We start from the raw sequence: 17,632 nt of genomic DNA, 5'->3' as shown, positions 1-17,632 counted from the left end.
TTGATCTGTACTCCATTTGAAACTTATTTTTGTGAGATAAAAATCTAGTTACTTTTCTCTAAATAGTTAGCAGTTTACTTCTCCACCATTTACAAACAATTTATTTTTTCCTTCTAATATGAAATGTCATCAGTTCAAGTTCTAAAGTCTTACATATATTTGGGTGTTTGGGCATTTTCTATTCTGTTCCATTCACTTATCTGTCTTTTCAGTTGTTAGTAAACGAATAATTTGTGGGAACTTACAGCACATTTTGATATCTAGAAGGGCAAATCTTTGTCTACTACATAAAACTTTTAATTTCATCACAACAAATAAAGAAAGCATGTGAAACTCAAAAAATTTTAAACCACCATATGCTTATTTGGTTTAAATATGGGAAGACCATATTTTAAGAAAATGAGTCTTCCTATTCAAGGACACAGCCATCTTCCCACTTCAAAGCTGTCTTCTAAGGTCCTTCCGTAGAGAACATATATACATAGGTGTACACTGATATAAAACGGATACTGCAGGCTTCCCTGGTGGCACAGAGGTTAAGAATCTGCCTGCCAATGCAGGGGACACAGGTTTGGGCCCTGGTCGGGGAAGATCCCACATACCGTGGAGCAACTAAGCCCGTGTGCCACAACTACTGAGTCTGTGCTCTAGAGCCTGCAAACCACAACTACTGAGCCCGCATGCCACAACTACTGAAGCCCGCGCACCTAGAGCCCGTGCTCCACAACAACAGAAGCCACCCCAATGAGAAGCCCACGCACTGCAATGAAGAGTAGCCCCCACTCGCTGCAACTAGAGAAAGCCCACGTGCAGCAGTGAAGACCCAACACAGCCAAAAATAAATAAATTAAAATTAATTAATAAAAAAAAAAAGAATCCGCCTTCTAATGCAGGGGACACGGGTTCGAGCCCTGGTCCAGGAAGATCCCACATGCTGCAGAGCAACTAAGCCCATGGGCCACAACTACTGAGCCTGCGCTCTAGAGCCGGCAAGTCACAACTACCTAGCCCACGTTCCACATCTACCTAGCCCACGTTCCACAACTAACTGAGCTCGCGCGCCTAGAGCCCGTGCTCCGCAACAAGAGAAGCCATCACAATGAGAAGCCCGCGCACGGCAATGAAGACCCAACACAGCAATAAATAAATTTTTTTTACAAAAAGATACTGGATTGTATCTGAAGAATTTTTAGTCCATTAGTTTATCTGTCACGAGACATCATTTTCCTCATTATGCACTTCTCTGTAACATATAACATTACGGTATAAAAATGTGTACATTAAAAAGATACTGTTCATGTTTAATTTCGTTTCTGTGGTTACTGACATTCAGTCAAATGACTTTAAAACTGTCAGTAAAGTGCTCTATAAGGGGAATCATGAGCGGGTCCGAAACCAGCTAAGGCTTTTGCTGCCTATAAAGTCTGCGGGGCGCGGGATCCCACGTAGGTGTCCACGAGCCTCGGAGGGGAAACTGACAGCAGCGACCCCACCCAGGCCCGCCCCGCCTCCTCCCGCCCGCCCCGGTTACCTGTTCATCTTGTCCCTGTCGTTCAAGCCATTCTTCCCAAGCAACAGAATCTGCTGCACTTTGGCTACGTTGCCCACGCTGGCAGCTTTGTGGATCTTCCCGAGATCCTTGTCTCGGATGTGGTACTCGGGCCGGGAGTTGATTCGATTACCGCTCTCTCTCCGCGAGCTGGTGAAGGAGCCGAAGGGCGACTCGCCCTTCTTACTTCCGAAGCCAAAAATCTTCTTCATCGCACAGCCTACAGGCTTCAGACACACCTCACCTCCCCCTCGGCTTCTCACAGTCTCCTGAGCCTAACACTAGCGGTACAGATAAGCCAACGCGGTCTGGCCACAATATCCCAGCTGGGAAACTCCGCGGTTTCTCATGTTTCAGCCCAGACTAACCCTAGCCAAGCGATACAGCTAAACACAGTGCGCGTGCGCGCCTTGTAAGAAGGCGTCACTGCGCTTGCGCACAGAGGACCGGAGACCAGGAGTGCCCAGTGCGCATGTGCGAGGCCCAAGCGTCTGAAATCTCTGCGATTCTTTGTGGGCCGCGCTGGGTTCTTTTCCAACGTTGGTGCGAGCTGGCTGAGCGTTTCTGGACGTTTGCAAATGTTAGAATCTCCCGTGAGAAAGTCGTCTTCGCATGCGACTGGGGCTAGAGCGGCGTGGAGCTTCAGGATGCTGAAAGCCACGTCCCCCAGGGAGCTCCCCTAAAAATACTCTCTAAATCTCCTTATCCCTCAGTTTATTCCTTTCCACATCCCTCTGGGCCCCAGGCTTTCTCCATGGAATTTAACAGATGTACCTACAGAAAGCTGTTTTCATGGTTCCAGAGATTGTGGCAACAGGTGTCACCAAGTGCAAACTTAGGAGAAACCAACGCAGGTTCTCCTGATGAAATGAAGACGCGTTTCCGCATGCCTCCTGACCCTCCCCTGTGGCCCAGCGTTCCGTCTGCACATTTTCTTCACTTATATTTTAGTTTTTGCTTTTATTTTCCCCTAATTAAATCTTTAATCAATTCAAGATTTATTTTGGAGCATGGTGTAATGTTTGAGAACTTTTTAAAAAATGGTTATCCAGTTGTCCCAAACAATCCATCTTTCCTCACCTAGTTTACCCCTTAATCTTACATTTAATTCTCGGATGTTTTTTCTGTTTCTGGGTTTTCCATTCTGGTCTGCTTCTTCTAGCGTCAGTAGTGTATAAAATATAAATATCTATTACAGGTCCAAGGTTCCCCTCCTTATTCTTCCTTTTCAGTATTCTCTTGGAAATGTTTACCTCTGCATTATTTGAGATGAATTTTTAATCACTATGCCAAGCTAAAGAGAGTTCATTGTGAGATTTTAATTGTAATTAGGTTAAGAGAATTTTAACTGAGAATCAGTCTCTTGTATCAGTGTATCCAGGTACATGTTACGTCTCAATTTGTCTTATTTTATGTCCTTCATTAGCCTTTGGTAGCTTTTTTCATTATGTAAATCCTGTACACTTCTTGATATATCTGTACCTGGGCTTTTTTTTTTTTTGTAATGGTATATTATTCTTTTCATTATAATTTGTAAATGATTATTGTTTGATATCTGTGTATTCTTTTGACAATGAGAGTGAAGAACTTCTTTAAGCTATAATTTTGTAACAGGAGAAAGAGTTGATAGTTTCTGGCCGTACTTAAGGAAGGCACAAACTGGTTGGTATAGATTGAAGAATATTGAAGAATAGTATGCAGATGAAAAAAAATCAAGTAGAATGCAAACAAGATACTCTGTTTTTATTGAAGTATAAGATCGTTGCTACAAATTTAAAAAATCAATATAGCTAATTCCTTAAAATTCTACTAGCCAATTTTTTCAGTAATTAGCTAACTAATAGGGACATCTAACTTTTGTGTTTTCTCTTAATAGTCTCTCTGCTCCTTTGCTTTATCCACCCAAATCTGTTTCCCACTCCTAGATCTAATCATCATAGTGAACTTGTGGAATCTTATCATCTCTATTTTTATGAAACCTCTTATGCTTTATACTTGTCCCATGTTCTTTAAAATTTCCCAAACTTTAAACAATCTTTTCCCTTGCTTCCATCTTTCTCTATCTGTAATTTGTGTTTCCATCTTTATTCCATTTCTTAGGAATAAAGCAAAATAGGTTGACTCCATACTCCATACTGGTAGAAGCAGGCAACTGTATACAACTGTATACAGAAACTCCTTTTAATGTATTACTTATACAATTACTGTAATTATACAGTTACAATATAATTAAACCAAACCTGGTATTGTGGGTGAAACAGACAGAAGCAGAAGCAGGCTCACAACAACAGTTAGTACAAAACCAGCTATCCCCAAACTCAGCAGGTTCCTATTACATTTGTTAATGATTTCAAGATCAAAATCATGTTAATGATTTTAAGAATTTTTATTAACCAAATTAAAAAGTAACAGATACCACCATTGCACAAGATGCACCAGCAAAATTTGAAAGTTTGGCAGCCATATTTTACAGCAAGACAAATGCACAGATATTAATTTAGGTACTTATTCTTCAGAGGCCACTTAATGCCATTTTGTGCTTTGTAGGTTGAATGATTTGACAACAAATTGTTTGGAATTAGTGACTCAGAAGTCAGGTGTCCAGACCTTCAGCAGAAATTGCTGCTGGGGGAACTCCCTGGAGGTCCAGAGGTTAGGACTCCTCGCTTCCACTGCAGCAAGCACGAGTTCCATCCCTGGTTGGGGAACACAGCACAGCCAAAAAAAAAAAAAGAAAGAAAGAAAGAAAGCAATTGCACCGAAAAACTCTGGAGGGAGGCAGGGTCCCTGTTGAAGTGATAGCTGGTTCCAGGACAGTGTCTTCACTGGTGAAAGAGCAATGAACAAAAACAAAACAAAAAACGAACAAAAAAACATTTCTCAGGTCTATCCAACTTAGCTGGACCAAATGGTTTTGGTGTGTGTGACTGGTTTCAACTCTGACCACCCACAATTTTCTTCCTATAATAGCCCAACCAGAAAATTATCTTTTGTCCTCTATTTGTCTCCGCAGTACTCCCCAGGGTGACCTATGAGACCAGTAAAGGCTCCCTATAGTGACATCTGAAGAAGACTCTGACACTTGCTGATGCAGCCTGGAATGAGGGTCAAAGACACTACGAGGATGTAGGGAGATAAGAACCACACACCAGGACTCCAGGTAGGTTGTCAAGATTTGGTTGACACTAGTGTTTCTGTATAAACCAGAGATACTCAAGGAGTATATGCTAGGCCAACTCTGAACTTCTGTATGTCCTTTGTCAAATGCTACCTGGGTCCCCAAGCACTTGAAAGCTAAGATTCCCAGATTTCTTTGCAAACAGATGCCCTCTAGAAAGTTGTTGCTTAGGGACTTCCCTGGTGGTCCAGGGGTTAAGATTTCATGCTCCCAGTGCCAGGGGCTCAGGTTCGATCCCTGGTCAGGGAACTAGATGCCACATGCTGCAACTAAAAGAGCCCGAGTGCTGCCAACTAAGACCTGGCACAGCCAAATAAATAAATAAAATTTTTTTTTAAAAAAGTAAAGTTGTTGCTTAGAGCTCCCATGCCTATCTAAGACTCAAATAATGCCCTGGTGGTTTCCTGCATATTTATTTAATAGATATGCTAATGGAATTAATAATGTCAGAGTAATACCTGTTTTATGATGAAAAACATCTGTTATGGATGCCTTAACAAATTCAGGTGGGTCCAGTGAAATTACAACAGTCCTTCATATGTGGAAGGATGAGGCAGAAGTGTCAGAATGATGTGAGAAAGACTCGACAGGTCATTGCTGGCTTTGAAGATGGAAGGGGCCACAAGCCAAGGAATACAGGCGGCCTCTACAAGTCAGAAAAGACAAGAAAACTAATTGTCCTCTAGAACCTCCAGAAAGGAATGCAGTCTTGATTTTAGCTCAGTGAGAATCATTTCAGACCTCTGACCTCCGGAACTATACTATAAATATGTGTGGTTTTAAGCCACGAAATTTGTGGTAATATGTTAAGTGGCCATAGAAAATTATGGAGAGAGGGAGCTAGGAAGAATGGAAGAAGTGGAGGTAGAGGGAAACAAAGAGGATCGGGTAGAAAGAGTCTAAAATTGCAGCACAGTTCTAACATTTCTGGCCAGGCCAAAGGGGAATCCTGGAGCCAACATCATATGAAAAATAAATCCCGCATCTTCCAGGAATGGGCCTGTATTTTACCCCTATTGTGGGTACAATGGCTGGGAGCAGTCGTGGGAAGCATGGGCATAGGACAGACACAGACGTGGATCCAGAAGGACAGCTGCTGGGGCTGTCAGTCTACTATGTGTCCCAAGTAGGTTCCCTAGTTTGCCCAGGACTGGGGCATTCTTGGGACACAGGACCATCAGTGACAAAACCAAGACAGTCCTGGGAAAACTGGCATGGTTGGTTACCCTGTCCCTAGCACTGGAGACCTGATCTGAGCATTTTCATGCCCAACATACCCCTTATCTCTGTGGGCCCCTTAGGATAATTTCTGCTTATCATGGCAGTTTATAGCTGGAAAAAATTTTCACCTTCTTCCTACCTTCGCTACCTAGCCAGAGTAGACACCATCTGTGACTCCTGAGATTCCGTAGGCAGACTGGGGTGTTTGTAACTTTTCTTTGTAACTCTCAAACATTGAAACTCATTAGGAATGCAAGTTAAAATTTCAGCTGTTTTACTTCCATACTTCTCCCCCATAGAATCCAGACTATCCCCTGTGTCCCTGACCCCCCAGCATTGTGAGGATATAGAGCATCAGTTGGCAACGTGCCTACTTTAGCCCTTCCGAGGGTCTTTGCTTCCTATGAGAAGGCACTGAGCTTATTTTCTCTTATTATTATCATTCTCTTATTGGTACTGAGCTTATTTTCTCATGACTATAGTCAGCCAGCAATGCACTTCCATCTACAAGAAAAATGGGTCGGCATCTCTACTTCATAAAGTCTTAAGCCATTTTTTGCTTGAGTCTGTGGCAAACATAGGACCTCTTAGTTTTATAGGGAGTTGGTACCAAGAAAGGTGTTATGGCCATCCCCTTTGTGGCCAAACTTTTTTCACTGGAAACAAATTAGGTGCCTCAGTCACCAACGTGGGACCCAAGTGGGTTCTAAGAGGGGAAGGAGGTAGGGCATAAAGCTTAACATCACCCCTCAGAACCTTGCACGTGGGGGACCCAGTGTTAGGAGAATGAGGCATAGCTACATCCACTCTCACTACTAAGGTCTTCCTTCTTTCATATTTATTTTCTTATTTATATTTTCTAACTTTTCAGCAATAAACATATGTTGCTTTTGCACAGACATATAGTGATTTGTTTCTAGTTAAAATAAAATAGCTTTAAATATGTTTAAAGAAAGTTAAGATAAATTAAATTTTTTCTGTTAGATTATAAAATATATAATTAGTAAATATAAAAATATAATTATTAAATACTAGCCTACAGAAGAATAAGCATATTACTGGAAAACAGTAAGAGGTGAGAACTTATTAACATAAGAGAAACTATACAAATCAATGAGAATGATATAGATTATTAATAAATGGTTTGGGAAAAATCAATTAGTGATAAGCAGTTAACTACATATCTCAACATATACACCAAAAGAAACTCCAGGTTAGTAAAAATGTTTAGTCTTTTTAATGAAACCATTAAATATTTTAGAAGAAAATATGGATGAGTGGTATTATTTATAAGTTTTTGAAGATTTTTCAAACAAAAACAATGGAAGTGTCAAAAGAAAATATCAGTACATTTGGCCACATAAAATTTGTGACCAAAAAATTTAGTATAGGGCATTCCCTGGCGGTCCAGTGGTTAGGACTTGGCGCTTTTGCTGCCAGGGCCGGTGCAGCCACACACACACACACACACAAAATCAGTATAAATGCAAATACAGATAAGGCATTAACATGCATAATTAATAAAACATTCTTTCTTTGTTTACAATCAAGGAACTAAATTTTTTAAAAAGGTTTTTTGATGCGGACCATTTTTAAAGTCTTCACTGAATTTGTTACAATATTGCTTGTTTTATGTTTTGGTTATTTTGGCTGTGAGGCGTGAAGGATCTTAGCTCCCCAACCAGGGATCAAACCCACACCCGCTGCACTGGAAGGTGAAGTCTTAACCACTGCACCACCTAGGAAGTCCCCTAAATTTTTTTTTTAATGATCAAAGGATACAATCAGTTCACAAATTAACCATGGGTACCAGAAGCTTTCTACTCTTACTTGATATGGATAGGGGTTCAACTTCATCATCTTGCCTCAAGACAACATTTGCTCATCAATGCTGATAATTCTGTGGTAATTTAATCCACCGAGATCTTGATATTCTCACTACCTTACAGGACATCAAATTTACCCATTATGTGGATGACTTCATGCTGATGGTATTAGGTGCATAGGAAATAGGAGATAGTTTGAAAGTTCTGGTAAAAATTTATTTTCCCACTGTTATGATTTATGTTAACGCCTCTTAAAAAAATCAGCATTATCCATTTAAAGAAATATTTCCCCCAGAGTTAAGCACAAATCCTAAACATCACCTTGGCATCACAAGTAATTTACAAAATATAATGCTAACCATATAATCAGTTCTAACAGTGACCAACAGCAGCTTTGGTGGATAAATGAAATTTGTGATTCGGGGTACTGAGAAGCATAGTAACAGTTCACTTTTAGAAAAGGTGTATTTAAAAAACAAAAGAAAAGAAAAGGTGTATTTTTTATAAAACCCAACCAAGAGAGACATTCTTTTTACCTTATATGTACTCCTTTAACAACTCTTTCTTCAAATTTTATATGAGAGGATTTGAGGAGATCTTATGACACTAAGAAGTAGCATGAACTTAAGAATCTTAAAATCTAACAAGGATGAAGCAGCATACAGAAAGCGGAACCAGGGTACAAGTATGCACTTGCCCTCCTATCAACTTCCCAAACAGGAAGAAAAAAAAATCACATTAAGTTTTGATAAATTTTGAAGTCAGTTTTCTTTGTGCTATAACAGTATGAAACATTATCTTTCAGCAAAATTAAAAATAAAAAATTATGTACCTTTTGGCCTAGCAGAGTTAATGCTGACAAGATGCTTCTACTTGGTGGGAGCTATGCTCCTTCCACCAGGAAACATTGTGCATCAGGTTTTGCATAGTTTTTTTTTTTTAATTAATTAATTAATTTAGGCTGCGTTGGGTCTTCATTGCTGCACGTGGGATTTCTCTAGTTGTGGCGAGCGGGGGCTACTCTTCGTTGCGGTGCATGGGCTTCTCACTGCAGTGGCTTCTCTTGTTGCAGAGCACGGGCTCTAGGAGTGTGGGCTTCAGTAGTTGTGGCACGCAGGCTCAGCAGTTGTGGCTTGCAGGCTCTAGAGTGCAGGCTCAGCAGTTGTGGCACACGGGCTTAGTTGCTCTGAGGCATTTGGGATCTTCCAGGACCAGGGATCGAACCCGTGTCCCCTGCATTGGCAGCAGATTCTCAACCAGTGCGCTACCAGGGAAGCCCCAGGCTTTGCATAGTTTGATTCACAAATTTCTTATAATCATTCAGTCATTTGATATTTTGGTTATAGTTGATTTGAGTTTCTTTTTAGATAACGATGCTTATTTCCGAATAATATAAACACAGTCTCTCTTTTGTTCTTCCTGGAAATCCTTTAGCAACCATCTTCTCCAATCCTCCATATTTTGTCTCTTCTTTCTCCGTCTTCTTGCACCTGTCTCTTTCATCACCTAGTTCAGAATTTCCAGGAGAGTTATACAGACATTCCTAACATCTCAAGTTTACCAACAACTGGTCTTTAACATGCCTCAGGACTGTGAATGGAGACAACTGGTTGATCAAAGATAAAACACATCTTGTATGAAATCAATCCAGAATACTTAAGGAATTTCACATGCTGCAGATCTTAAAGTTATCTTTTTATCCAGTTAACAGATCCTTCTATGTAAAAGATACTGTTAGCCTGGCACTCAGTCCTATCTTGCACATTTTATCTTCCAAAAAAGAAGGCAGATTTTCCTCAGGAAGACATTCCATCTTCTTTATTGTTATAGTCACTGCGATATTTTCAAAGATGAAAAAAACACTTACTACTCATATCCTCTACGGCATTATTTAACCATCTATGGAGAATCTGACCCAACTGTTCCAGTGCTCTGCCTGATGGGGGAATTAGGATCAATCTACTGAATGCCTATTACTCTTTCACTCACTGAAAATTTATTAGCTGTCTACCTATAAAGCACTCCATCTAGTCTTAGAGATACAAGTGTTCAAGATTTCTTCCTAGAACTCAACACCAGGTGGGAAAAGGCAGACACAGAAACAATAAATTAGAGAACAGCTTTTTCTTTCTTCTTCTTCTTTTTTTGGCCGCGCCACGTGGCATGCAGGATCTTAGTTTCCGGACCAGGGTTTGAACCTGTGCGCCCTGCATTGGGAGTGCGGAGTCCTAACCACTGGATCACCAGGGAAGTCCCCAAGAACAGCTTCTTATGAACATACAAATCAAATGCTATGGAGAAAAACAGCTGGACATGTAGTCTAAATGGAAAAGGGCTGTAGAGAAAGACTAAGAAGTCATCAGCATACAGATGATACAAAAATATAGAGAGAAGCTAAAAGGACCAAGGATATATATATAACCTTAGAGTTTACCAACATAAAATGGAGAGCAAAGAATAAGATGCCACAAAATAATTCCTGAATTTTAACATAATCATAAAAATGTTATCAATAGAATAAAGGGGGAAATAAGAGCTGTAATCAACTAAAAGCAGTTTCTTTTGTCCCCATTTTAACAATAAATAGATCATTCTACTAAATCCCTAGATTAGCTATTTCAATATTAAAAGTATTAAACTGATAATGATTATGGAAATATAACATGACTAAACTGCATAGGAATTTTAAGGGGAAAGAATACTGAACCATAATATAGTACAATAAAATATCATATAAGGGGGAAGAGGAAATAAAATGATATAAAAAATACCAAGACATTTATGTTGCTTCCATGATGTTTTGGATATTGCAAATAGTGCTGCTATGAACACCGGGGTGCATGTGTCTTTTCGATAAATGTCCACTGACAGGTGAATGGATAAAGAAGATGTAGTATACATATACGATGGAATATTACTCAGCCATAAAAAAGAATGAAATAATGCCATTTGCAGCAACATGGATGGACCTAGAGATTATTATATTAAGTGAAGTCAAGTCAGAGAAAGACATCATGATATCACTTATATGTGGAATCTAAAAAAAAATGATACAAATGATACGTTTTATTTACGAAGCAGAAATAGACTCACAAACATAGAAAACAAATTTATGGTTCCCAAAGGGGATAGCAGGGGGATGGTGGTGGGAGATAAATTAGGAGTTTGGGATTAACATATACATACTACTATATATAAAACAGATAAACAAGGACCTACTGTATAGCACAGGGAACTATACTCAATATCTTGTAATAACCTATAATGGAAAGGAATCTGGAAAAGAATATATATAGATATATATGTATAACTGAATCACTCTGCTGTACACTTGAAATACAACACTGTAAGTTAACTATACTTCAATAAAAATTTTAAAAAATACTAAGACATTAGAAGCTTTGTTAAAAGTTACTCACACACATACCCCATACATGATTATGATGGAAATTACACAAATATTTCAATTTTGAAAAATCTTATGAATAGAATTATATCAACCAGAAAAGTTTTCAAACAAAAATCTGTTAATATATGTAACCATTATTTTTGACTCATGGGATATAATTAGAAGGCAACTTCATCTCCCACTACCCTTTTAAATATTCAGAGGTTCTTCTCCCAACCCAGGTTGAAAACCCTTACTCTCAAGTAATAAGTCCAGAGTTGCTTTAACTCACAAAGCACTGAAAAACAATGTCCAGCCCCACATAACTATACGGAACTATAAAAATGCCAAGTCAGAGTTAATCAGCTAGGCCATGCTACAGGCAGACCACCTGCAGTAGGGGTGGAAAGCAGGCATGGTCCCCTTCCTTCAGCTGGCTAATTAGGGTTTCCCATGCTGCCAGGTTCAAAACTGCAGGGGGCGGTAGAGTTCTCATGTGAGATGGTTTTGAGCAGTCTGGATCTGGCAATTGTTTTAAAGCTGACTCTTTCTCTCAGGGGCATTTCTGTGCCCACAGCTGTTCTCACCTGTAACTCCCTTGACCTAAGTGAATGTAATCCATTCTTTCTTCTTCGTTCTTAAGGAATCCAGAGCCCCACTTTGGACTATCCTGTTCTGAGGCCTGTTCACGCCTCTAAGTGGCCCTTTTGTGCGGTATCCAACGTGGATCCACCACCATGGCTCACTTTCTCTCTTTCACGCTTGACTAACATCTGGTCCTCGATAAGCACTCAGTCTTTGTCAAAGCAAATGCTGAGTGCAGAACAGTCTCAACACATTAGCAGTTCTTCTCCTGTCCTGAGCCAAAGCAACCTACCAGTTCCTTCAGATTCCAGGTTCCCTGGGTATGAGTTACATACCTGCTCCCAGAACTGCAGGAGATTAGATTCATATCAAGTTCCCCAAACTAGGTTTTACAACCTCTCTCCCTCTCACCCTCTCTCTTTGGCAGCTCTGTAATTTCTTTTTTCATGAAATACATTCTCAAATTCATAACAGATTAGCTATCCATTATATTCCCATATGAAGCATTGATACATAACTAAATTAAGTTTCTGTTTTAAAAGGTGGGGAGGGGTGTGTGTCGGGGAATCACATTCTTGCCCAAAAGAATAGGGATTCATGTGACAGAATGGGGGCAGGGGAGAATCTGCATAGAAATAAAATCCTCAGTTCAAATGTATCAACTCTCCAAATTTTATGTCCACGACTAGGTGTTATTTTTTCAATTCAAAGATCAAGTCTACATTCCAACATATTTTATTAAAATATTACATACTTACATTAAGAAAAATGCTTATAACTAGCCAGATTGTAGTAACTCAGTATTTACTTTAAAATGAATATGAACAAAGAATATCTAAAAATAAAACATTTATCAATTACCACAAGTAATCTATTTAATAGGTATAGGTTACTTGTAAAACTCTGGCATTGTGGTAGCTTTCAATGGACAGCTTTAAAAAGTTTACAAGTCCTCTCAAAGTCCATTCTTATTAAACTGATTTGGTTGAAATGTGACTCAGAATAAGCTGGGGAAATATACTTTTGGCATGATGAGGGGAGGAGGTTGACAAATCATCTCCATTTTTTTTTTTTTAACATCTTTATTGGGGTATAACTGCTTTACAATGGTGTGTTTCTGCTTTGTAACAAAGTGAATCAGTTATACATATACATATGTTCCCATATCTCTTCCCTCTCCATTTTTTAAAAAGCAGCTATAAATTTGGATAAACTGTTTAATAAAACAGCCATTTCAGCACTCTGGAAATTAACTGAAGATCTGCAACAAACTAAGAAGTGCTTATTCATGAAACCCAGTTAGGGAAAGAAGCTGTGAGCCTGTGGGATTACTGTGCTGCCACATCCTGGGCCAGGTCTACGGGTGCAGTAGTTCAACCAGGGCAACAGCAGACCCAGGGAACAAGGCTTGTTGTCACTGCCAGAGGGGACTCATTTGATATGATGCATTGTAAGTTAACCTGGGAGCTCAGTGGTAAGCAAACAAGGCTCAGTGAGGTTGTAGTCCTGTTTGGGGCAAACAACAGAGTAGCTAGGGATTTCACCGGAAGTTCTAGGAGGTAAGACAGCCATCTGGGTTTGATAAGCACTCTATATACTCCAGATGTACAGGCATGCAAAGTGGAAACTGAAGCTGGTTCAGGCCACCCACATACCCATGGTTGCCAAAGCCTGCACATATGCACAAGGGAGAAGCAAAAAAGCCCAACAGAAAGCACAGACCAGAGCAGACTTGAAAATGACCTGAACACTGAATGTACTTGCCAGCCCACACAGATCCATTGGCAGAGTGGAGGCCTGACTGATGGGGTTTGAACACAACCTCTGTCCAATCTTTGGCTATAAGCTAAGCTATGCAATCCAGCAGCAACGCTTAGGAAGCAAGATTTATTATTTTAAAAAATGAGTAGAGACATTGGTGACTGCACACTGCTGTGGAGACAGATTTCACAAATTTACTGGTGGCAAGTTACTAAATAAAACAAGAACAACCCTCTGGGGAAAAATTCAGAATTAGTAATTGCTACATTATCTGAAATTCAACAAGATTACAAAGCAAAGAAAGAAGAAAGTGTACCCTTACTGAGGAAGAAAAGCATTCAATAGGAACTGAGTATCTCCAGATGTTAGAATGAGCAAAGACTTAAAAGCAGCTATTATGAACATGTTCAAAGAACTAATGGAATTCATGTTTAAAAAATTAATGAGAGCTATGATGAAAATGATGCAATGTATGAAGAATCTCAGTAAAGAGATACAAGGTATATGAAAGAACCAGACAGAAACTTGGAGCTGAAGAATATAATATATGAAATGAAAAATTCAGTTGAAAGAAGAAGAAAGAATCAGTGAACTTGAAGCTGAATCAACAGAAAGTATTCAATCTGAAGAGGAGAGGGAGAAAAGCAATGAAAAAAATGAACAAAGCCTCAGAAACCAGATCAACATATGTGAAAGGAGAATCCCAGAAGAAGAGAGAAAGGGCAAATAAATATATTTGAAGAAATAATTGCCAAAAACGTCTCAAATCTGATGAAAAACATTAATCTACAGATCCAAGAAGTTCAACGAATCCCAAGTAGGAAAAACTCAAGGATGTCCACATTTATAAACATCATCGTCAAACTGTTAAAAGACAAGGCTAAGAAAAAATTCTTGAAAGCAGCAAGTGAAAAACAACCTATCGGAAAAGGAGACCAAAATTACCATTAACAGCTGACTTTTCACCAAAAATAATGGAAGTCAGAGGCTGTGGGACGACACATTCAAAGTGATTAAAGAATAAACTGTTGGACTTCCCTGGTGGCGCAGTGGTTGAGAGTCCGCCTGCCGATGCAGGGGACACAGGTTCGTGCCCTGGTCCGGGAAGATCCCACATGCTGCGGAGTGGCTAGGCCTGTGAGCCATGGCTACTGAGCCTGCGCGTCCAGAGCCTGTGCTCCGCAACAGGAGAGGCCACAACAGTGAGAGGCCCATGTACCGCGAAAAAAAAAAAAAAAAAGAATAAACTGTTAATCATGTATTCTATATCCAGCAAAAATATTCTTAAAAAACAAAGGCAAAATAAAGACATCCCCAGATAAAGACAGAAGATTTAAGATTATATAAACCAGTAGTTAATCATTGTATTAAGTTGTTGTAACACGTACAGATGTAACATGACAACAATAGCACAAAGGAAAGAAAAGGAGATATACTGGAACAAATTTACTACATTTTGACAGAATTAAACTTGTATTATTTTGAAGGAGCCTGTGATTAAGAGTGATAAATGCATACTGTCATCCCTAGAGCAACTGCTAAGACAACTCACAATAGGAGGAACAGGGAATTTCCTGTTAGTCCAGTGGTTAGGACTCCGTTCTCTCACTGCCAAGGGCCCAGGTTCAATTCCTGTTGGGGAACTAAGATCCCACAAGCCATGCTATGCAGCCAAAAAAAAAGAAGAGGAACACAGGGATCTCTTTAGATATGAGAAAAACAGAAAACAAATAGCAAATGGCAGATGTAAAAGCAACTACATAAATATTAAATATGAATGAACTAAACATCCTACTCAAACAACAGGGAGTTTCAGACTGGATTAAAAAAAAAACAAGATCCATATGATAAAGGATTTGTCTTTAGAATATATGATCTCTTACAACACAGAAGACAACAACCCAAAGAGGGAAGGGAGGATTTCAACAGACATTTCTCCAAAGACGATATACAAATGACCAAAAGCCTAGCAGAGGATGTTCAAAATCACTAGTCCTAGGGAAATGTAAATTAAATCCACAATGAGATTCTACTTCATACCCACTAGATTGGCTTTGTCAAAAAGACAAGACTATAAGAAACACTGTACAAGATATGGAGAAACGGGAACCTTCATACACTGGTAGTTGGAACATAAAATTATATAGTTACTTTCAAAACAGTTCATCAGGTTCTTAAAAAGTTAAACAGAAACTCGCCACATCACACAGCAATTTCTAGAAGTCTACCAAGACAAATGAAAACGTGTGTCCACGCAAAGACATGTATACTCATATATATATAAACACAGAGAGAAGCGGAGGGAAGGAGGGAGGGAGGGAAGAGAGGAGAAAGGGAGAAAGGAAGCAGGGGTAATAAAGAATGGGCAAATGAAAATAACTGGTATATCTGAATCAAGGGTATATGGGAATTCCTTGTATTATTCTGGTAATGTTTCTCTAAGTTTGAAAGTACATCAAAATTTTAAATTACCCAAATAAAAGGGCAAGAATATCATGTAGCAAGCTCCCTCTACCAACCTCAACGAAGACCATATACAGCTTAAAAGTTACTAGAAAACTGTAGGTAATTTTAATAAAATCACTTCAAGAATATAATATGGTTGTAAAACCAATACAATGTGCTCTAAAATAATTTTTCTACTGAGTTAAATAAAGTCATCTGTAAATTCTGTAACACATTCATATTCACAAAATCTGACTGAAAAATAAACACAACTTTCCATTTCTAACACAGCATAATTCAAAAGTTCACTCTGAACGGGACTGGGTTTTTGGTTTTATTTTGGTTTTAATGCAAAGCATAATTACATAGTTATTCATAATTTGAGGTGTGTTACTTGTTTATTTAACAAAATACTGCTGCTCTGAAATAAACTTCATTTTCAGAGTGATAGTAATGTTAAAAAAAAAAAGACCATGAAAATGCAAGCTGCATTTTAAAAAGCTTATAATAATCGTTTAAATTCCAATTGTATCTGTAGGTTCACAGTTCTCTACTCTTAGATTTTTAAAAAAACACTTTATATATGGTCAATCTAGATCATAATTAAGTGCATCTTAATGAAGTTTCCACTGATGTATGTAGAAATATGATTTACCAATAGCCAAATAGCATCATTTCTTTATCAAAGATAAGTGGTACTATCTAGAAATAAAGACAATCCTTCAAGAATTTTATTTTCCTAAGTAAAAATACTTCCCAAGAGCTAAAGGCACAATTTCTATTCACATCTAGCACTGTAACCAACCATAAAATCATTACTTATTTTCAACTTAATAACTGATTGACATTTCTCAAACAAGCTGTTTTCAATCCTGATAGTTCTTTATTTTCTTTAATAAATTGCTATTTGCAGTAGGTGTCCATCATGAGAATAATCAAAATTAGACAAATGTGACAAAAGACTGACAAAGTGTTTCACACCCTTGAGTGATACCAAGAATGGGAGAAAAGTGTTGCAAAATACGACTACTGCAGTGCTACTTATGGTCTTGCAATAAAACCAACAATGCATCAAGAGCTATCATCTCACATCCAATTTCTTCCCCTCAAGAACAATCTGAATCTCTTTGGCATCCAAAGTCTCATAGGTCAATAAAGCTTCTGCTAGATTTTTGTGCTCTTTTGCATGAGTCTTCAAGATATGTTTTGCTCGCTCATACGAATCCTGAAATACAAAGCAGATATGTAAGAGGCAGAAACCTTAGGAGAAGCAAAAACACTAAATGAGATAAAAAGCCTTTATGTACCCTAAAAAACTATAAAATCTATTGACTTCTATTTATGAAAGATAAAAGCATTTAAAAGCTTGGTTCCCTAAAGATAACTCTTTCATACTTTCAAATGTTATATTTTTAACCTCAAAATCTATCATAGAGATAACTGAGGACTACTTAAACAAAAAGCTACTTAAGAAATAAAGTATACATTGTACTCATCTGCTTTCTAAATAAGGTCTGTGAACACAGAAATCTATTTCTCTTTTCAAAATACGTGCTAAAAGGAAAGGGAGTTTGCTCCTTTTGCCTCTTGAGATTTCACCAATTTATTCAATCTAGAATGGCCAGAAAAGATATAATTTCCATTCTTTTACTTGGTAAAACACTTACCTCTCAATACTG

General features: G+C 38.6%; 2 protein-coding genes across 4 annotated transcripts in view; both read right to left on the bottom strand.

Annotated features, from left to right (window-relative positions):
* ANKRD26 (ankyrin repeat domain 26) overlaps nucleotides 1-16,149 on the bottom strand; it is a 103,144-nt gene extending 86,995 nt beyond the window's left edge. For both annotated transcript variants that reach the window (XM_022580328.2, XM_089903842.1), the window contains exon 1: nucleotides 1,532-16,149. In XM_022580328.2, the coding sequence (XP_022436036.1) occupies nucleotides 1,532-1,761 (230 nt within the window). In that variant the 5' untranslated portion in view covers nucleotides 1,762-16,149. The remainder of the gene's footprint in view (nucleotides 1-1,531) is intronic.
* A 125-nt stretch (nucleotides 16,150-16,274) lies between these two features.
* YME1L1 (YME1 like 1 ATPase) overlaps nucleotides 16,275-17,632 on the bottom strand; it is a 30,810-nt gene continuing 29,452 nt past the window's right edge. For both annotated transcript variants that reach the window (XM_089903854.1, XM_022580343.3), the window contains one exon: nucleotides 16,275-17,178. In XM_089903854.1, coding sequence (XP_089759980.1) covers nucleotides 17,035-17,178 — 144 coding nt within the window. In that variant the 3' untranslated portion in view covers nucleotides 16,275-17,034. The remainder of the gene's footprint in view (nucleotides 17,179-17,632) is intronic.

The sequence above is a fragment of the Delphinapterus leucas genome, chromosome 2 (assembly GCF_059928025.1).
Source record: "Delphinapterus leucas isolate spDelLeu-1000000601 "Yukka" chromosome 2, BTC_Dleu_Yukka2, whole genome shotgun sequence".
In the NCBI taxonomy this organism is placed as follows: domain Eukaryota; kingdom Metazoa; phylum Chordata; class Mammalia; order Artiodactyla; family Monodontidae; genus Delphinapterus; species Delphinapterus leucas.
This window is presented reverse-complemented; position numbering and strand designations above follow the sequence as displayed.